The sequence below is a fragment of the Passer domesticus genome, chromosome 2 (assembly GCF_036417665.1).
Source record: "Passer domesticus isolate bPasDom1 chromosome 2, bPasDom1.hap1, whole genome shotgun sequence".
NCBI lineage: Eukaryota > Metazoa > Chordata > Aves > Passeriformes > Passeridae > Passer > Passer domesticus.
Genome location: NC_087475.1, coordinates 33,075,804 through 33,090,174, shown reverse-complemented (window position 1 = coordinate 33,090,174; position 14,371 = coordinate 33,075,804). Strand labels below are relative to the sequence as shown.

Genomic DNA, 14,371 nt, shown 5'->3' with positions numbered 1-14,371 from the left:
TGTTTGCAGGATTGTACTTGCTAAAGCAGCTTCACAGTGCTGCTAGCTCATGTCATTTATCCCTATGATCATTTGCCTTTTAGCACAATTAGTCAAATTAATAAAAAAAATAATATAACAAAAGCTCCAAGGGTTCAAGATGTACTGCCCCAGAACAAAGTCTCAGTTTCTGGTCTTGGATACTGTTTTCCTGCAGTCTGCACTACAGCTGCAAACACAAACAGTAAGAGAGAACAGATCATCTTAAAAAAGCTGAACTGAATCATCAAATCTGTTGAGAATATGCTTTCCATTTAATCAAAAGAAATAGTTAAGCACTAGCACCATTCAGAAGCTACTAATTAATCTGTACTTGAAGGCTACAATTATATTTTTCATTTTTCTTGATATTCATACAAATATGTGTGAAAGATTGGTTCCCTGGCTCTACTAGGAATGGAGAAAGTGATGGTCCCCACAAGTAATTGTAGTTATCTGGAAATCAGCATCAGAAGACATCAACCCTGGCTATTACCTCATGGTATACAGCAGAGTGCCATCATCCTCCAGGCGCAGGAGTTTGTTTGGGGTTGTCATGTTGTGAGCAATAGACTTCTTGCCATTGTGGAAAAAAGTGTCTGGGGTCCAGATCTTGCTGGCGAGCAAGTTGTTAAGAGGGAGGCGTTGCATAGGTCCTTTGAACCGCAGCCTTTCATCTTTCCAACTTTGTCGGAAAAAAACGTCAATGGTGTATTCCTGGCACAAAGAAACACTCAAGGTATTGCAGGATATGAATAGAAATGATGGTTCCAAAAATTACTTTAACAAAGTAAATACAACCGAGTTGGCAGCCACATGCTAACTTACCATTTCTGTGTCTGACACAGGACCAAAACTGGTAACATAGATGTCTGTTTTCACCTGAGTTATTCTCTCTGTAATAAACACAGGCTCCACATCAGTAATGGCTTTAAAATGCAAATACATACTGGCAGTGTTTATTTCTATTAATTTTTGAATCACTCAAAAATCCCCGAAAGACTGAAATTAAGAGCATGCTTGAGTAGGCATCTCATCGTGTATCAATGCAGTTGTTGACCTTTGGGAGTCCAGGCTTTGTTCTTACAAACAGAAAGAAACCAGCCCTTCAAGGGTGCATTTCCTCTGACTGACAGTTTTTGATCATAGAGACACAGAATGGTTTGGGTTTGAAGGGACTTTAAAGATCATCTACTTTCAACCCCTTGCCATGGGCAGGGACACTCTTGACTAGATCAGGTTTCATTGAGCCCCATCCAACCTTGACCTTGACCACTTCTACAGATGGGGTATCCACAGCTTCTCTGAGAAACCTGTTCTACTGCCTCATACACCCTCAAGGTAAAGAATTTCTTCCTAATCTAAATCTACCCTCTTCCACTTTAAAACCATTACCCCTCATTCTATCACTCCCTCTTTCCTCTAAGCACCTTCAGGCAACGGAAGGTTTCTATAAGGTCTCCCCAGAGCCTTCTCTTCTCCAGGGTGAAGAACCCCAACTCTCTCATCATGTCTTCACAGGAGAGGTACTCCAGCTCTCTCATCATCTTAGTAGCCTCCTCTGGACTCGCTCCAACAGGTTCATGTCCTTCTTATGCTGGGATTCCAGAGCTGGACACAGTACTCACAAAAGCAGAGGGGAAAAATCTCCTCCCTCAACTTGCTGGCCACGCTTCTTTTGATGCATCCCAGGATGGAATTGGCTTTCTGGGTTGTCAGTTAACACTGCCAGCACTCACGCAATACCTACCACAGGATCACATGAAGTGTATCTTGGAAGGACCTACTCCCCTCTGCCTCTGCTGGCTTGGGGGATCTGCCTGATTCCAGACATCTATCAGACATGTCCGAAGTTAGGTCAAATTATTTCTACCCTCAAGTCTCTAAATCCTTCTGGCATCTTTTCAAATCCAGGTCTAATTTAATTTAAGGGCAAAAATTTCAGAAGTTTGTTATATAAGATAAAAAGCATCGAGCCCTATTTTCAAGCATCTCTGTGTAAAGTGAGAGGAGAAGGAGAGAAAGGGATGAAAGCAATGTGTTGGTCTCACAAGAGGAAGGGGTGGGGGTAGCCAGATTAAAAAAGGGCCAGGAAGAAACATAACAGATGGTTTACACATGGGTAGAAAATGAGAGAAATCTGGGGGAAAGAGAGCTGAAGGAGGGCTCAACAAGGTTAGGATGGCAACCACTATTCACATGCTATGGTTTTAAAATAGCTGCTGTAGAGGTTATCAAAAAGACATATCAATACAGATTTGCTGTACTTGTCTAAATATGGATCATTTGAGGATCTGTTTTTAAGAGAGATATGCATTACCAACATAATTTTACACAGGCTGACCAGTAAGGCAATCTTGCAGCAACCTAGTATCACAATGTCTTGCTCACCTTTCTGATATTTCCTATAGGAAATATCAGAAAGAAAAACCCAAACTATATTCAATTACTGAAAAAAAATGTATCACACGATGGTCTCCTAAGCCAACCTCAGATGACCTGGGTGACTGAAGAACACGACTTTCAGTAATCTTTTTCTTGTGCCCCATTTGCTAGGAGACAAATCTGCTTTCTGGACTTAGTTTAGTTAATCAAGCACAAGGTCCCTTGTCACAGCTAAGAGCAGGTACCCAGCTGAGAGGGCACATGTAGACAATGCTCCTGTCTAGCAGGGGACAACACATTATCCTACCTCCCAGTCCTGGGCGCAGTCTGTTGTCGTAGCCGTCCAGCAGACCATCCAAGATCCTGGTGAATATAGTGATGTTATCATTGGCCTCCTCTTTTACTGATGGTGTTGGCGTTTGTGAAAAGCTGTTTTATGCAAACAAAAGGAAACATGTCAAAAGCCATGCTGGTTTCAAGGGGCTTCAGTTTCAAGGGAACTTTGTGATGAAGCCTCCAAGGCTGTCTCCTCTCCTGCAGCTCCTGAACAGTACAGGGAGCTGCAGCCATTTGTTTCATCATTACTATAAACTTGTCCCTGGAGGAGGACCCAAAGAAGGACCCACACCATGGAGGTAAAACCATGGGATGAAGGACCAGGGGACACCTGAACCCTTTGATCTTTGCCCATAATGCACAGGCAGATCCCTGTCCCCTGCTCCCAAACCAGCCCCACCACCTCCCCAGTGCTGGCGTGGCTCCATCCATGGCAGGGAGCAAGGTCAGCATTGCCAAAAACTGTTACTGGTTTTCCCTGGGTTAGCTATCCATTCTTTGGGAACTACACCAGCTGGCTGGGGAGCTGCATGAGAAGCACAGGTTTGCCTGGAGATGCACCTTCAAGTATGCCTGAAGGTGCTGTTCAATCTTTAAATGCCAAATAGCTTCTAATTTTCAAAGTTTCTATAATTTATTGCCAGAACAAAGGATGAACTGTGACCTTATTTGAGGATAACAAACTCCCACTACATTGAAAAATCCTACTGGGGTATCACTGGGGTATCTGAAAAACATACTGCTGTACAGAAAACACAGTTCTTCACTCCTCCTCTCTCTTTTGCATAAATTAGTTCTCCCTTGTAGTATGCAAATAACAGCAATGTGTAGTGGGCCTCATTCCATATCTTTTGGGCCACATTTGTTTTTATTCCAAACTCTTTTTTATTTCATTATTTTATCCATGGCTCAGACCTAGGAAGCTGCTCACAGCACAACTAACAACACACATTTTTAAATCTGTTTGATTTTCATTTAAAGATGCTTAGGAGAATCCCCTGCTTATTAATGCCTTTTCTTACCTAAAGAATAGACATGGGAGATTATCCACAAGCGTGCTCCACCTGCAGCAAGCAATGAACATCTCTTAAGACAGCTCATGCTAGGCACTTATTCATGATTCAGCCTCTGCTGAGATCACCAGCAAATCCTCCAGCTGTGACAGGGCACACCGCCCCCCCAGGAACTGCTCCCTGCCTCATGCACCCTGCCAGCAGGCAGGAATAACTTACACTCAGCAACCTGAACTTGATAGGAGACAGTCATCCAGATATTTAAAAAATAATAAAAAAAAAAGAATACATGATTATTTACTACCAGTCCCCTGGAAAATAAATCTGTAAATAAATAAGAGAAGCTCTCAGCATCTCTCTGAACAGCTTTCCTTGAAGAATACTTGTAACATATGTGGTTGCCTTACCTAACAGAATAGGATTCATACAAAGAAAGAAAAAGGGACCTCAACCTGGTTTTACCTGCATAAGGTTTCCACTAATAACACCCCTGTAGTGCATCTGGAAGTTTTAATGACACCATACCTAGCTCAGAACAAGCTGCTCTCAGCCATGTATGCCCTCACAGACTCGGGCACCCCCAGTCCTGCCCTTCTTCCCTTTACAGTTTGTATGCTTCTGCTGAAAGAGGAAGGGATTGCAAAGCCTCTTAGGACACGGGAGTAAGGACAGGTCAAGGGAGCACAGATGTGATTCCCTGAAACACCAAAGCCCATGAAAATGCCTGGTTGAAGAGGTTTCTTATGACCTAAGTGCAGCTGGCACTTCTGCAACCCTCAGCAAGCTCCACACTGCAGAGCCTTGGGGGCCTTCGGGCCACCAAGGATCTCTGCTCACTGCAGGTAGAGGCATAGCCACAAACTTGCCTGTTTTTCATCTCCATGGTCAAAACACCAAATTAATTCTGTTTTCTTTGCTGTGACAACAGTATCTAGTGAGCAACTGAGGCAGACAAGAAAAAAGTTAATCCAGCAGCTGCAAACTGATTACAGAAACAATTAGAAATGTTTTCAGGCTGGACAATTCCAGAAAAAAGACTGTACACTTTTTTGTCAATTGTAATTGAAGGGATTCACCGTTTAAAAGTGAATATACACAAGTAGCAGCCTAACAAATGTAAACAGGAGACAGAACTTGGAGAATTTCTTTAAATGCAGCAACCACAATGAATGCTTTGATAAAATCCTAGTATAAAGCATAAAAATCCAGTACACCTAGAATACTATTTTTGACTCTTCTCATCTATTTTATCTTTTCTTTTTCATAAGAAAGAGATATGCATCATGCTGTCTGCCTGCTACACCATATCAACGTAGGAACCCATTTTCATTTTCCGCTGCATCTGACAAAGAAGCAGAGAGATCAAACTTCATTTCATTCCTACAACTTTCATGAGAAGCTGTGACTAGACAAGGGGAGAGCAATCTAAATTAGTGCCTCATTAAGTAAAAATGTGAGGTTAGCAGTCACCTATTCCCTCTGGCTGGATGACTGGGCCACTCAGTATGCATGTAGCTCAGAAACAGCCTCAGTAAGACCAGCCCCCCTCCTCTGTGACAGTTAAGAGATATGGAGAAGACTTGCAGGTCATTATGAAAGATCTTGGGAGAAAAGGACAGTGCAGGTAAAATGTAGGTGTTGCAATGGGAGATGGGAACAAGGGATATCAAATGTGGAGCTGGGATTATTGCAAAGATGCAGTGCTGGGGGCACAGGACACAAAGCTTCACTAGTTTCTCTGCTCTTTAAAAAGCCTGTTATTTTTAGTGCTTATAGCTGAATTCAAAGCCAATTGAACTCTGAGGGAGGATTTCCATTGAACTATTTTTGTGGGGATGGGACAAAATATATTTAAATCTCAGAACTGCTCCTCTCAATCTAACAAGAGTAACTGATGTTACTTCGTTCTATCTCAGCTATGTATGTCTTTCACAGGAACAGCACACACACACCATACACTGAAATACTTTTATTTCTTAACCACAAAAGCTAATTAATAGAGGAAAAAGATGGAGAAACAACTATGGTGAAGACTAGTAAAAAGTCTGCACTTCTGCAAAACTGCAATCCAATTTAGATTTGGCAGATCACTTCACCCAAAAAAGAATGCATCTGATTCCGAATTTCAGTGAAATGCCAGTATTATGTGAAGTTGCATTTGTAGATGGGTTGCTGTTTGCTCTTATGTAAGTGTGACTTTTTCTGTCTTAACAGAAAGTTAGTATGTAATTTCTGTTATTGAGATTGCTGTTGCTGGTGAAATGCATGTTTTTGAGTAAGGGCTGAGATTGTCGTGACATGTAAAAAGACATATAAACTCTACTTGCAAAGTTACATGCACACATTAGATACTATATAGCTCAATGAACAGAGAGAAATAGGTGCTACCTACCCTAAACTAATTATTTCCACACAGCTAAGGATTAGGCTTTATCAACATATTAGTAGGTAAGCACATTATTGCCTCTCTGCAGTGAAAAATGTTTTTATAGCAGAAATTTTCAGTTAGGGATAAAAATAAACCTATAAAAGCATCTTAGGGAAATGCTAAGAAAATTCAGAGATAATTGCATTTAAAGCTCATTATTGAACATAAACTGTACCAACCAGGAATACTTCTCATCACATTTATTTAATATTGCAATTTTAGGGTAACTGAAAAAATCAGAAGCCACAGAAGGGGCCCATCAGTGTAAAATGTAATAACTCTCTAAAGATGCTCAGCTACCTCTTCTGATGACTTCATAATTTAACATCATTGTCTTTTTTGCCATCTAGTCAGAATCATGGTAGGTACTACTCACAAGTTAGCTGTGATCAGAGGAAAAAGTATGGTAGGTATTTAATGATTTTCCCAAAACTTCTTTAAAAAGAAAAGGTAAGAATTTCTGAAAATATAACTGAAGAGTATTTTACTACTGAAAGATGTATTTTACTCTCTCTCTTTTAAGAGCAGTGTTTCCAATAACTTGTTTTAATAGGATTGCAATTATATCTGAACTTCAGACAAATTAACAGTTTGCGGAAGACAGTGGAGAACACAAACTTCTGGATAAAGCCAGGTGGCCAGGCATCAAAGGAAATATATTTACTTTTCTAAGTTAGCTTCTTGCCACTCCTTCGGTATGGATTCTTGAGATCTAAAAATGTTGATTTTGTGAATTTGTGCACTGAAGACTCAATTCTTTCACACCGGATTAGAACAGAAGACTGACTAAAATGATGAAATTTTAAAACTATTTTCAGATTCTTAAAAAATAATTTAATTCTTTTGTTTAGCAAGAGCAGTATTTTACTGCCTTCAGGAAGGAGCAATTTGTGAGCAGTGCAGTGAAAGCCTGTTTTTCACAGGGTGACATCTTACAGTCCTCCCTATCCCCCGACATCCTAATGCCCCTTTTGATGTCCTGAACTGCTTCCAGGGTCCTTAAACACCTGCCAGCACACTCAGCTCCCCAGGTCACTGACCTGCAGCTTCACTGGGAGGTACTGCATGCCAGGGCTTCTCCTGCACCAGGCAGAGCTGGATGGCCTGGGGGACACTCCTGCTCTTTGGCCAGCTGGCAGGCCAGAGATGCTGAAGCCGTACAGCTGTTCGGCTGAACAGGACTGACTGATACCTGTCTGCCTCCTGCATGCAGTTCCAGATAGCAATTTAGTTTTCCAGTTATTAAAATTGTCTAATGGGTTCAAAAAGCTATCTGGAGATACGAAGATTGAAAGGAAGAAAGAATAAAAAAATAAACAGACAAGCATGACTGCATAAAGATACAATAATTCTTACAAAATTAGTCTTTAAAAATATGAGGAAGAACTCCCTAGCATCACAAGTACTTGAAATGAGGTATCCCAGCAGAACAAACTGCTTAGGGCTGCAGAGACTAACTTGAAATAACAGCCTGAAGGAGAGGTATGTTTTGCCTAAATAGCAGGATTATGGTCTTAGTAATAATGGCTGTGAGCTGGAGAAGTATGTGAAAATACAGACACACCATGGACTGAATTCTTCAGAGTGTACAGAGAAGTGCTGCGTTGGCTACACATAATTGGGATCTTCTGTTCTCTGTGTTTCTGCTATTATAAATATTATTAGCAGATGGCAACTATACTGTGGGTACATGAACAAGGTCCATCCCTGTTGGTTCTGGCTCTTAGACAGATCTCTGAAATTGCACATCCACAACGCAAACACACGAGGACTGTGCATCACCAGTGTGACCCCATGGACTGCCTGGGACTTGCAAAGTAAGAGCTTGGGGCCAGCCACGGGCTACCACATCTCAGGGAGAGCTGTGTGTAAGCAGCCAGGTAGTGGCAGCAACCCTCACAGGGCTGCCACTACCTGGGCACCCTGAGGGCTCACAAGCAGTGTTTTATCTCACCTGTAAATACTCTTCATGGCTTTATTCTACTTTTAATCGTCCTCTAGCTTTATTATTAATGTTTTCTTTTGAGACAATTGTGAGGTACCTTGAAATGCTTAGGTAAAATACCCTAACTTGTTAGAGCATTATACAACTCAAGGCTGAATTCAAACAGACTAGAAAAAAGCTTTGATTCGTGCTGGACCATTTCTGCAGAAGAAGACTCACAAAACTGTTATAGCAAAAGCAGGAGGGGGGGAGTTCAAAACCTCTTCTCAGTTCATCTATATCTTTGCATTTTAATTCAGTGATTTTTTTTTTTAGATAGCTGCTACCAATTATGTCTACAATCCTCCTCTACTGCCTACTAATGTGGATAATTCTCGATAGTCATTACACATTTATGTTTAACATTAATCACAGTCTTTTGCTGAGATTTCTCAAGTAGCCTAGTAGATTGAGATACATAATTTCTGTTTATGTTACCAGGCATTTTGCATCAAAATCCCCCAAGGTGGCTTTGGCTATGTCAGCAAAAACCATATTTATGATTTAATATAAATACAGAATGATTATGGAGAACTATAGAAAACTATCTGCCTTCATCTGTAATGTCCTACACTATTCTGATTTTTAATTTGTACTCCTTTGACCAATCACTTTTATCTAGCACATTGCAAAACTCACTGCAATATAACAGGGCAGTAGAAACATGGATGAAGCTAATAAAGAAGAATCTGGTAGCAACAGCAAGTGTTATCAGTATTAGATTCCTGCAGTTAATACAGCAGCCTACATGTTAATTGTACTCCTCCGTCCTGAAGAGTCAGTCCCAAAGCACTTAGCAAATTACACTCTGAAACTGTTTCTGCCTCTGAAGCAGAAGCACTGGAGCATCCTCTGTCTTTCTAGCAGGGTCAAAATTCAGCCCTAAGGCAGTGTGTGAATGGTGCAGTGAATTGGAGCTGCTTATCTCTGCAGGCCTGGACTAAAATTACTGGATCAGAAATGGGGGGCGAGGGGGGTGGGGTGGGGGAATTTATGAGATGATCTCATTTTAGTGCACAGAAGCTTTTTGACTAACTTGCAGAAAACAAGTGTCCTAGTTTCCTCTAACTGTCCTATTCTGGTTATCTGCCAGGTTACAGGTCACACTGACTTGTACCTGGGACTTTGATTCCGTATTTGCCCTGGAGTCAAGAAAGAGTTAAACCGTCTGGGTTTTGGGTTGTTTGTTTTTGGGTTTTTTGAATCCTCATCTATCTATTCTTCTGTTAGAGGAGATACACACTTAAAAGACCCACACACCAAGCAGGTCACACTCAACTATTGCAATATGCTGCCTTCTGCAGGGATGACGAACAACCAAGAAGTTGTTATAGTCACCAAGATTTTCTCAATGTGGAAATACTTTGTCAAACTACAATAATGTAAAGACAAGTTTAAAGCAAGTCCCACTCTGCCCTCTTAAATTCTGTCACAAAATCCTGGGACACTTTTGCCTTAGACCATGGTGAAAGAAGGACCAGGTTTTTCCAAGGTGAATAGGTGAGTGTGCAACTCTTTGCATCCTTTGTAGAGTGCAGTCCTTCAACTGTTCATAGAAACCTCAGAGGTTACAGGCTTCCACCTACCTGCACGGGACACGTGCTGGATACCAGGCTAAGCTTTGCATACAGCAAAAACATCACCACTCAAAGTTTGGTCTTTCTCCTAGTTCCAATCTGGAACAAATCCGTTTGCTTGAAATCAGAAACTGATTTGCATCTCCATTTTGTATCTTCTTATAGCAAGGAATTGATGGGTGCGCTTGTGAATCAGCATGTTGGGAGGATTCATTTTTTTCTGGTGAAATCATAAATAATTGTTCTCCTCCACAAAGAAGAATCAACCTACGTTTCCCAAGCACTTGCAAAATGCTTTTTCCAGGTTCCATTGTATAGATCATATTCAGAAAGTTCTTAAGGTCTCTGGGTATAGGGAAACATGTAAATAGAGGGTTTCTGACTTTATTTTTTATTTTCTGAGACCTACAGTTGGAGCATCTCTTTGATACAGTTTTCAGAATATCACTGTCAGGAAAGCATCCAAAGCAAAAATAAGGAAATGGGATTCCTTTCTATATGCTGCAGGGAAACATGATTTCTAATTATTCTAACAAGTTTCCAACTCAGACATCCTTCTAGAGCAGTCACTATCTTAGGTCAATCAGGAGGAAAGCCTGTACCAGCTAGTTACATGCATCAAGTCTCACTATCGCGGCTTTGGGGCTTTTTTTTGCACTACTGCCTATAACCAGCACCCATCAGGTGAGAGGGAAGGTGCAAGATCCCGACATCACAGACACAGGGGCAGAGGGGACCACAGCCCCCGGCTGTTCTAAACCCAGGTCAGAGCACTCAGCAGCTGTAGGCCTGATCTGAGCTCCTTGTGCCCCACAAGCCTTTCCCTGTGTCACCATAGCAGGCATAAAGAGCCGACACAAGAGAGCAAAGCATTCCCTTCCCCCCGAAAGCAGCACCTTAAGATGAAACGCAAAGCCCGCTTGTTTTGTTCAGCTGCTCTGAACCACACGGAGCCAAGGTTTCTCATCTCCTTAAAAAAGCACAGCAGAAATTCAAATGCAACTGGCAACTCACCCAAAGTGGCTGGCTAAACTCATGGAAACGCAGAAGAGGAAGAAGTTTTTGATCATGATAAAGTCAGAGACCATCCCATTGTCCATTCCAGAGGAGAAGAGGAACGCAGGTGGTTGCTTTGGTGAAGGTGCAGCTGTTCACTTCGTTCTTACACTGCAACAATACAAAAAATTGATAAATGATTGCGTGGACAGAGAGCAGGATAGCGGAGTTCAGCTAACACCGCATCTTTTGCTATCTGCGTTTTTCACAAACTTATCTAGGCTTATGTAAACATCAGCTGTTTATGTAAAATTGTGTATCTTCAAGGACATGTTTTACCTTCTGCTGTCAGCAAACTGCAAAACAGGAAAAATTCTTTGTGGCCCAGCTTTTCCCAGTATTCATCTGTGGTACAAGTAACTAAAAAAATAGCCACCATTTTCCAAATGCCAATTTCAACCCTTTACCTATTTCAACAACTTCCACATGCCTGCAAACCCAGGGCTGTATGCAGCCTCCGCATCCTTTCCTTCCATCGCAATTTTTTCCCATTAAATACCCGGCTTTCCTTTCCAAAATCCCAGTTGAAATGCCAAGAAACACCTACTGCTTCTTGGAATTCATGCTGCTGATGCACGGCTTAGCAAAAGGAGGGTGGGTTGTTGGGGGGGGGGGGGGGCGGGGGGAGGAAGAGGGTAAAAAGTGACCTTCCTCGCAAAGGCACATAAACCTCACGCTAGCACGAAGAACGACAGTAATGTAGCTGCTCCAGCGACTGCTGCTTTTTGGATACCTGCCTCAGCGACCAGATCACCAATTTCAGCATTGTGCACTAACGTTTTCCTCTGTGCCCTATTAAAAACAAACAAAAAACCAAAACCACAACAAAACCCCCCAAAAGCCAACGAAACAAAAAACAAACAAACCACCCCGAACCCAACAAAAACCCCAAAACAGCCCTCAAAAACACACCCAGAGGGGAATTGCCTGGGTTTTCCACCTGAACCCTGTGCCCCCGTGCTACATCGCTCAGCAACTTGTTCTCCCACCCCGCCGGAGCCGCAAGGCAAAACGCCCGAACCAAAAGCCGTCCCCCGGGGCTCCCCCGCCCGGTCCGCGCTGCCCCGCTCCGGGTCCCGCTCGCTCCGCACCGGGCACCGCGGGGCCGCCGCTCCCTTCCCGCAGCCCCGACCCGCCCGCACCTGTCCGGAGACCGTCGCTCAGTCGCCGCCGCCTCCCGCGCACTGCGCCCGGGGCGACGCGCTCCGCTCCGCTCGGCGGAGGGTGGCACCTGCCCGCCCGAGCCCGCTCCGCCGCTCCTTCCCCTCCCCGGTCCCCACGGCACCCCGGCACTGCCCCCGCCCCGTGCGCCGGCCGAAGTTTCCCGCGGCCATGTGCGCGGCGGTGCCCGCCCGGGGGCTGCAGCCGGGCTTCCCCGCCGCCCTCCGCCTGCCCGGCCGGGCGCGGGAGCCCGGCGCTTACCAGCCGCCGGCGAGGGGACGAGGACGAGGGGGCAGTGCTTGCCCGAAAGTTGCGGAGCGGCAGCAGGAGCGGAGCGGGAGCGGCGGCGCTGCCTCCCGGCCGCTGGCAGGCGCGGCCCCGCCGCAGCGCCGCGCCCGCGCCGCCCCCGCGCGGAGCCCGCGGCCGGGAGCGCGGGGCGGTGTGCGGGGCGCGCCCGGCCCTCGGGCACCCGGGGCACCTCCCGGCAAGGAGCCCTCCCGGACCCCTCGCAGCCCCGGGAGGCTTCAGCGGCTCCCCGAGCTCCCCGCACTGGGCTCCCTCGAGCAGCGCCCGGGGCAGAGTCCCGGGCGAGCCCGGCCGGCACCGACTGTCCTCGGGGAGGGGGAGCCCCTGCCACTGCCCGAGCGTGCAGGTGTCGAGTGACCGTGGGGCAGGAGCACCCAGCACGGTCGAGGCTTGCCCGTGTATCGGCTCGTTGCACCACACGTGTATTAGCGTATCTATGTATAAACACACCCCTACATACCCAGATCTTACCTATGCTCCTCTTCCAGTGGGCCTGACCTAAACCATCATAGCTCTTAAATGCTGAAGCGGTAGGCTTACGTCCACAACATAAAGTCTCATTTTACATCCTCAATGTTAGACATCCACAGTTTATATATATATATATATATATATATATATCATTCCACGAGACCTGCAATAACTTCGAGGTTTCCTTGTGATTGTGTGTGGTGCTATTCCTGAAAAATGGATGCATTGTTTCACAGCCTCAATGATAGGAGCATCACACTCGCTATATGTTCAAGCCACATATATAACGTACTGCTTGCGGGTTCTTTTTGAACTACGTGAAAGATGAAATGAGCTGTATAGTCCCAGTTCCTGGGGATTCCTTGAGATGAATGCAACGTTTTGCAGCATGCACATTTTACACGTGATAATATATTATTTCAGTATACACTGCTGTGACTGTATTTCAAAGTAACACTCCAAACTCAGTTATTAAATTATCAGATCTAATGAGGTAGTGCATGTCTTTCAGGCAACGTTATGGATCAATGAAGCACTTGTTTTTTTTCCCGTATCTGTATAAAAGCTCTATGGAATTAATCCCTCCACTGAAATCAAGATTGGTTCTGTAGTTCATTGCCACAGAGGGTGCTGCTCTATGTGTGCCTAGTTCACAGTCTGCACTGAGTTAAAAAATGGTCCTTAGAAATTTCAGTTTACTTTTTTTCCCACCTAATATGTTGCACCAGGGAGAATTTTCTATGTAAGCATTGAATCATTTTCCTAGTATCAATTGAGTAGGATTTTTCTTGGACAGTTCTTTGTAATTCCTCTCTTCAATATTCCCTTGAGACTCATCAGAGATTGGATTAGATGATTTTTAAAGGTTCCTTTCAACCCAAACCAGGCTATGGTTCAATGGCTCTATATCTGGTGCTTAGCTGTGTTCGTTTTACAGCAATGATTTATGATCTTGAATGCAGAGCCAATGACATACGTTGTTCCTCGTTGTTCCTTAGTGACTTCAATAAATATGAAGTTGTGAATGAATGTTGCTATCAGAACAGCTTTCCCAGTGCTTAAAAATATCTGAGTTAAGTAGTATGAAGCGCCAGTAGTTTCTCATTATAATGTTCATGCCTAGGAGTGTTTAAATCACATTTTTTACAGAGCTTTGATTTATAGTACAAGCTATTTATATCTCTATATAGGTGATGTTGTAAAAACATGTGATCTTTAAATAATTTTACAAAAGAGATATGTAGGAATATTGGCCTAGACTTGAGTGCAAGCAGGTGAGAGCTGTGTGCTTCGGCCTCCCGCTCCAGCTCCCTGGCGAGCAGAACTGAGTCTCGGTTCCTCTGACTCCCTGCATCTTCTCCACGAAGCCATATGCTGCAGATCCGCTTCTCGACACCAAAGGGAGAGAGCGTTTAGGAACTGGGCGAGCAGAACAGCGAGAAAACGTTTAAGGAAATCTTCAAGAAAAAGAAAAGATGAATGGCGCAGAACGGTTTGGGTGGGAAAGGGATTTTAGCGATCACCCGGTTCCACCCGCTGCCGCGGGCAAGGTCACCGCGAAAGCGCCTCACTGGGCGAGACAGCGAGCTGGGCAGTGCCGGCGTTCCACCCGAGCCCACCGCTCCTGCCGCCGTGT

At 44.2% G+C, this 14,371-nt stretch overlaps 1 protein-coding gene across 1 annotated transcript in view; it reads right to left on the bottom strand.

Annotated features, from left to right (window-relative positions):
• Positions 1-12,668, bottom strand: part of GABRA5 (gamma-aminobutyric acid type A receptor subunit alpha5) — a 56,245-nt gene extending 43,577 nt beyond the window's left edge. Inside the window, exons 1-6 of the mRNA XM_064408154.1 lie at positions 12,220-12,668; positions 11,535-11,589; positions 10,756-10,908; positions 2,711-2,832; positions 847-914; positions 515-735 (exon numbers count right to left, since the gene is read on the bottom strand). Of these exons, the coding sequence (XP_064264224.1) occupies positions 515-735; positions 847-914; positions 2,711-2,832; positions 10,756-10,841 (497 nt within the window). The 5' untranslated portion in view covers positions 10,842-10,908; positions 11,535-11,589; positions 12,220-12,668. The remainder of the gene's footprint in view (positions 1-514; positions 736-846; positions 915-2,710; positions 2,833-10,755; positions 10,909-11,534; positions 11,590-12,219) is intronic.
• Between the last annotated feature and the right edge of the window lie 1,703 nt (positions 12,669-14,371).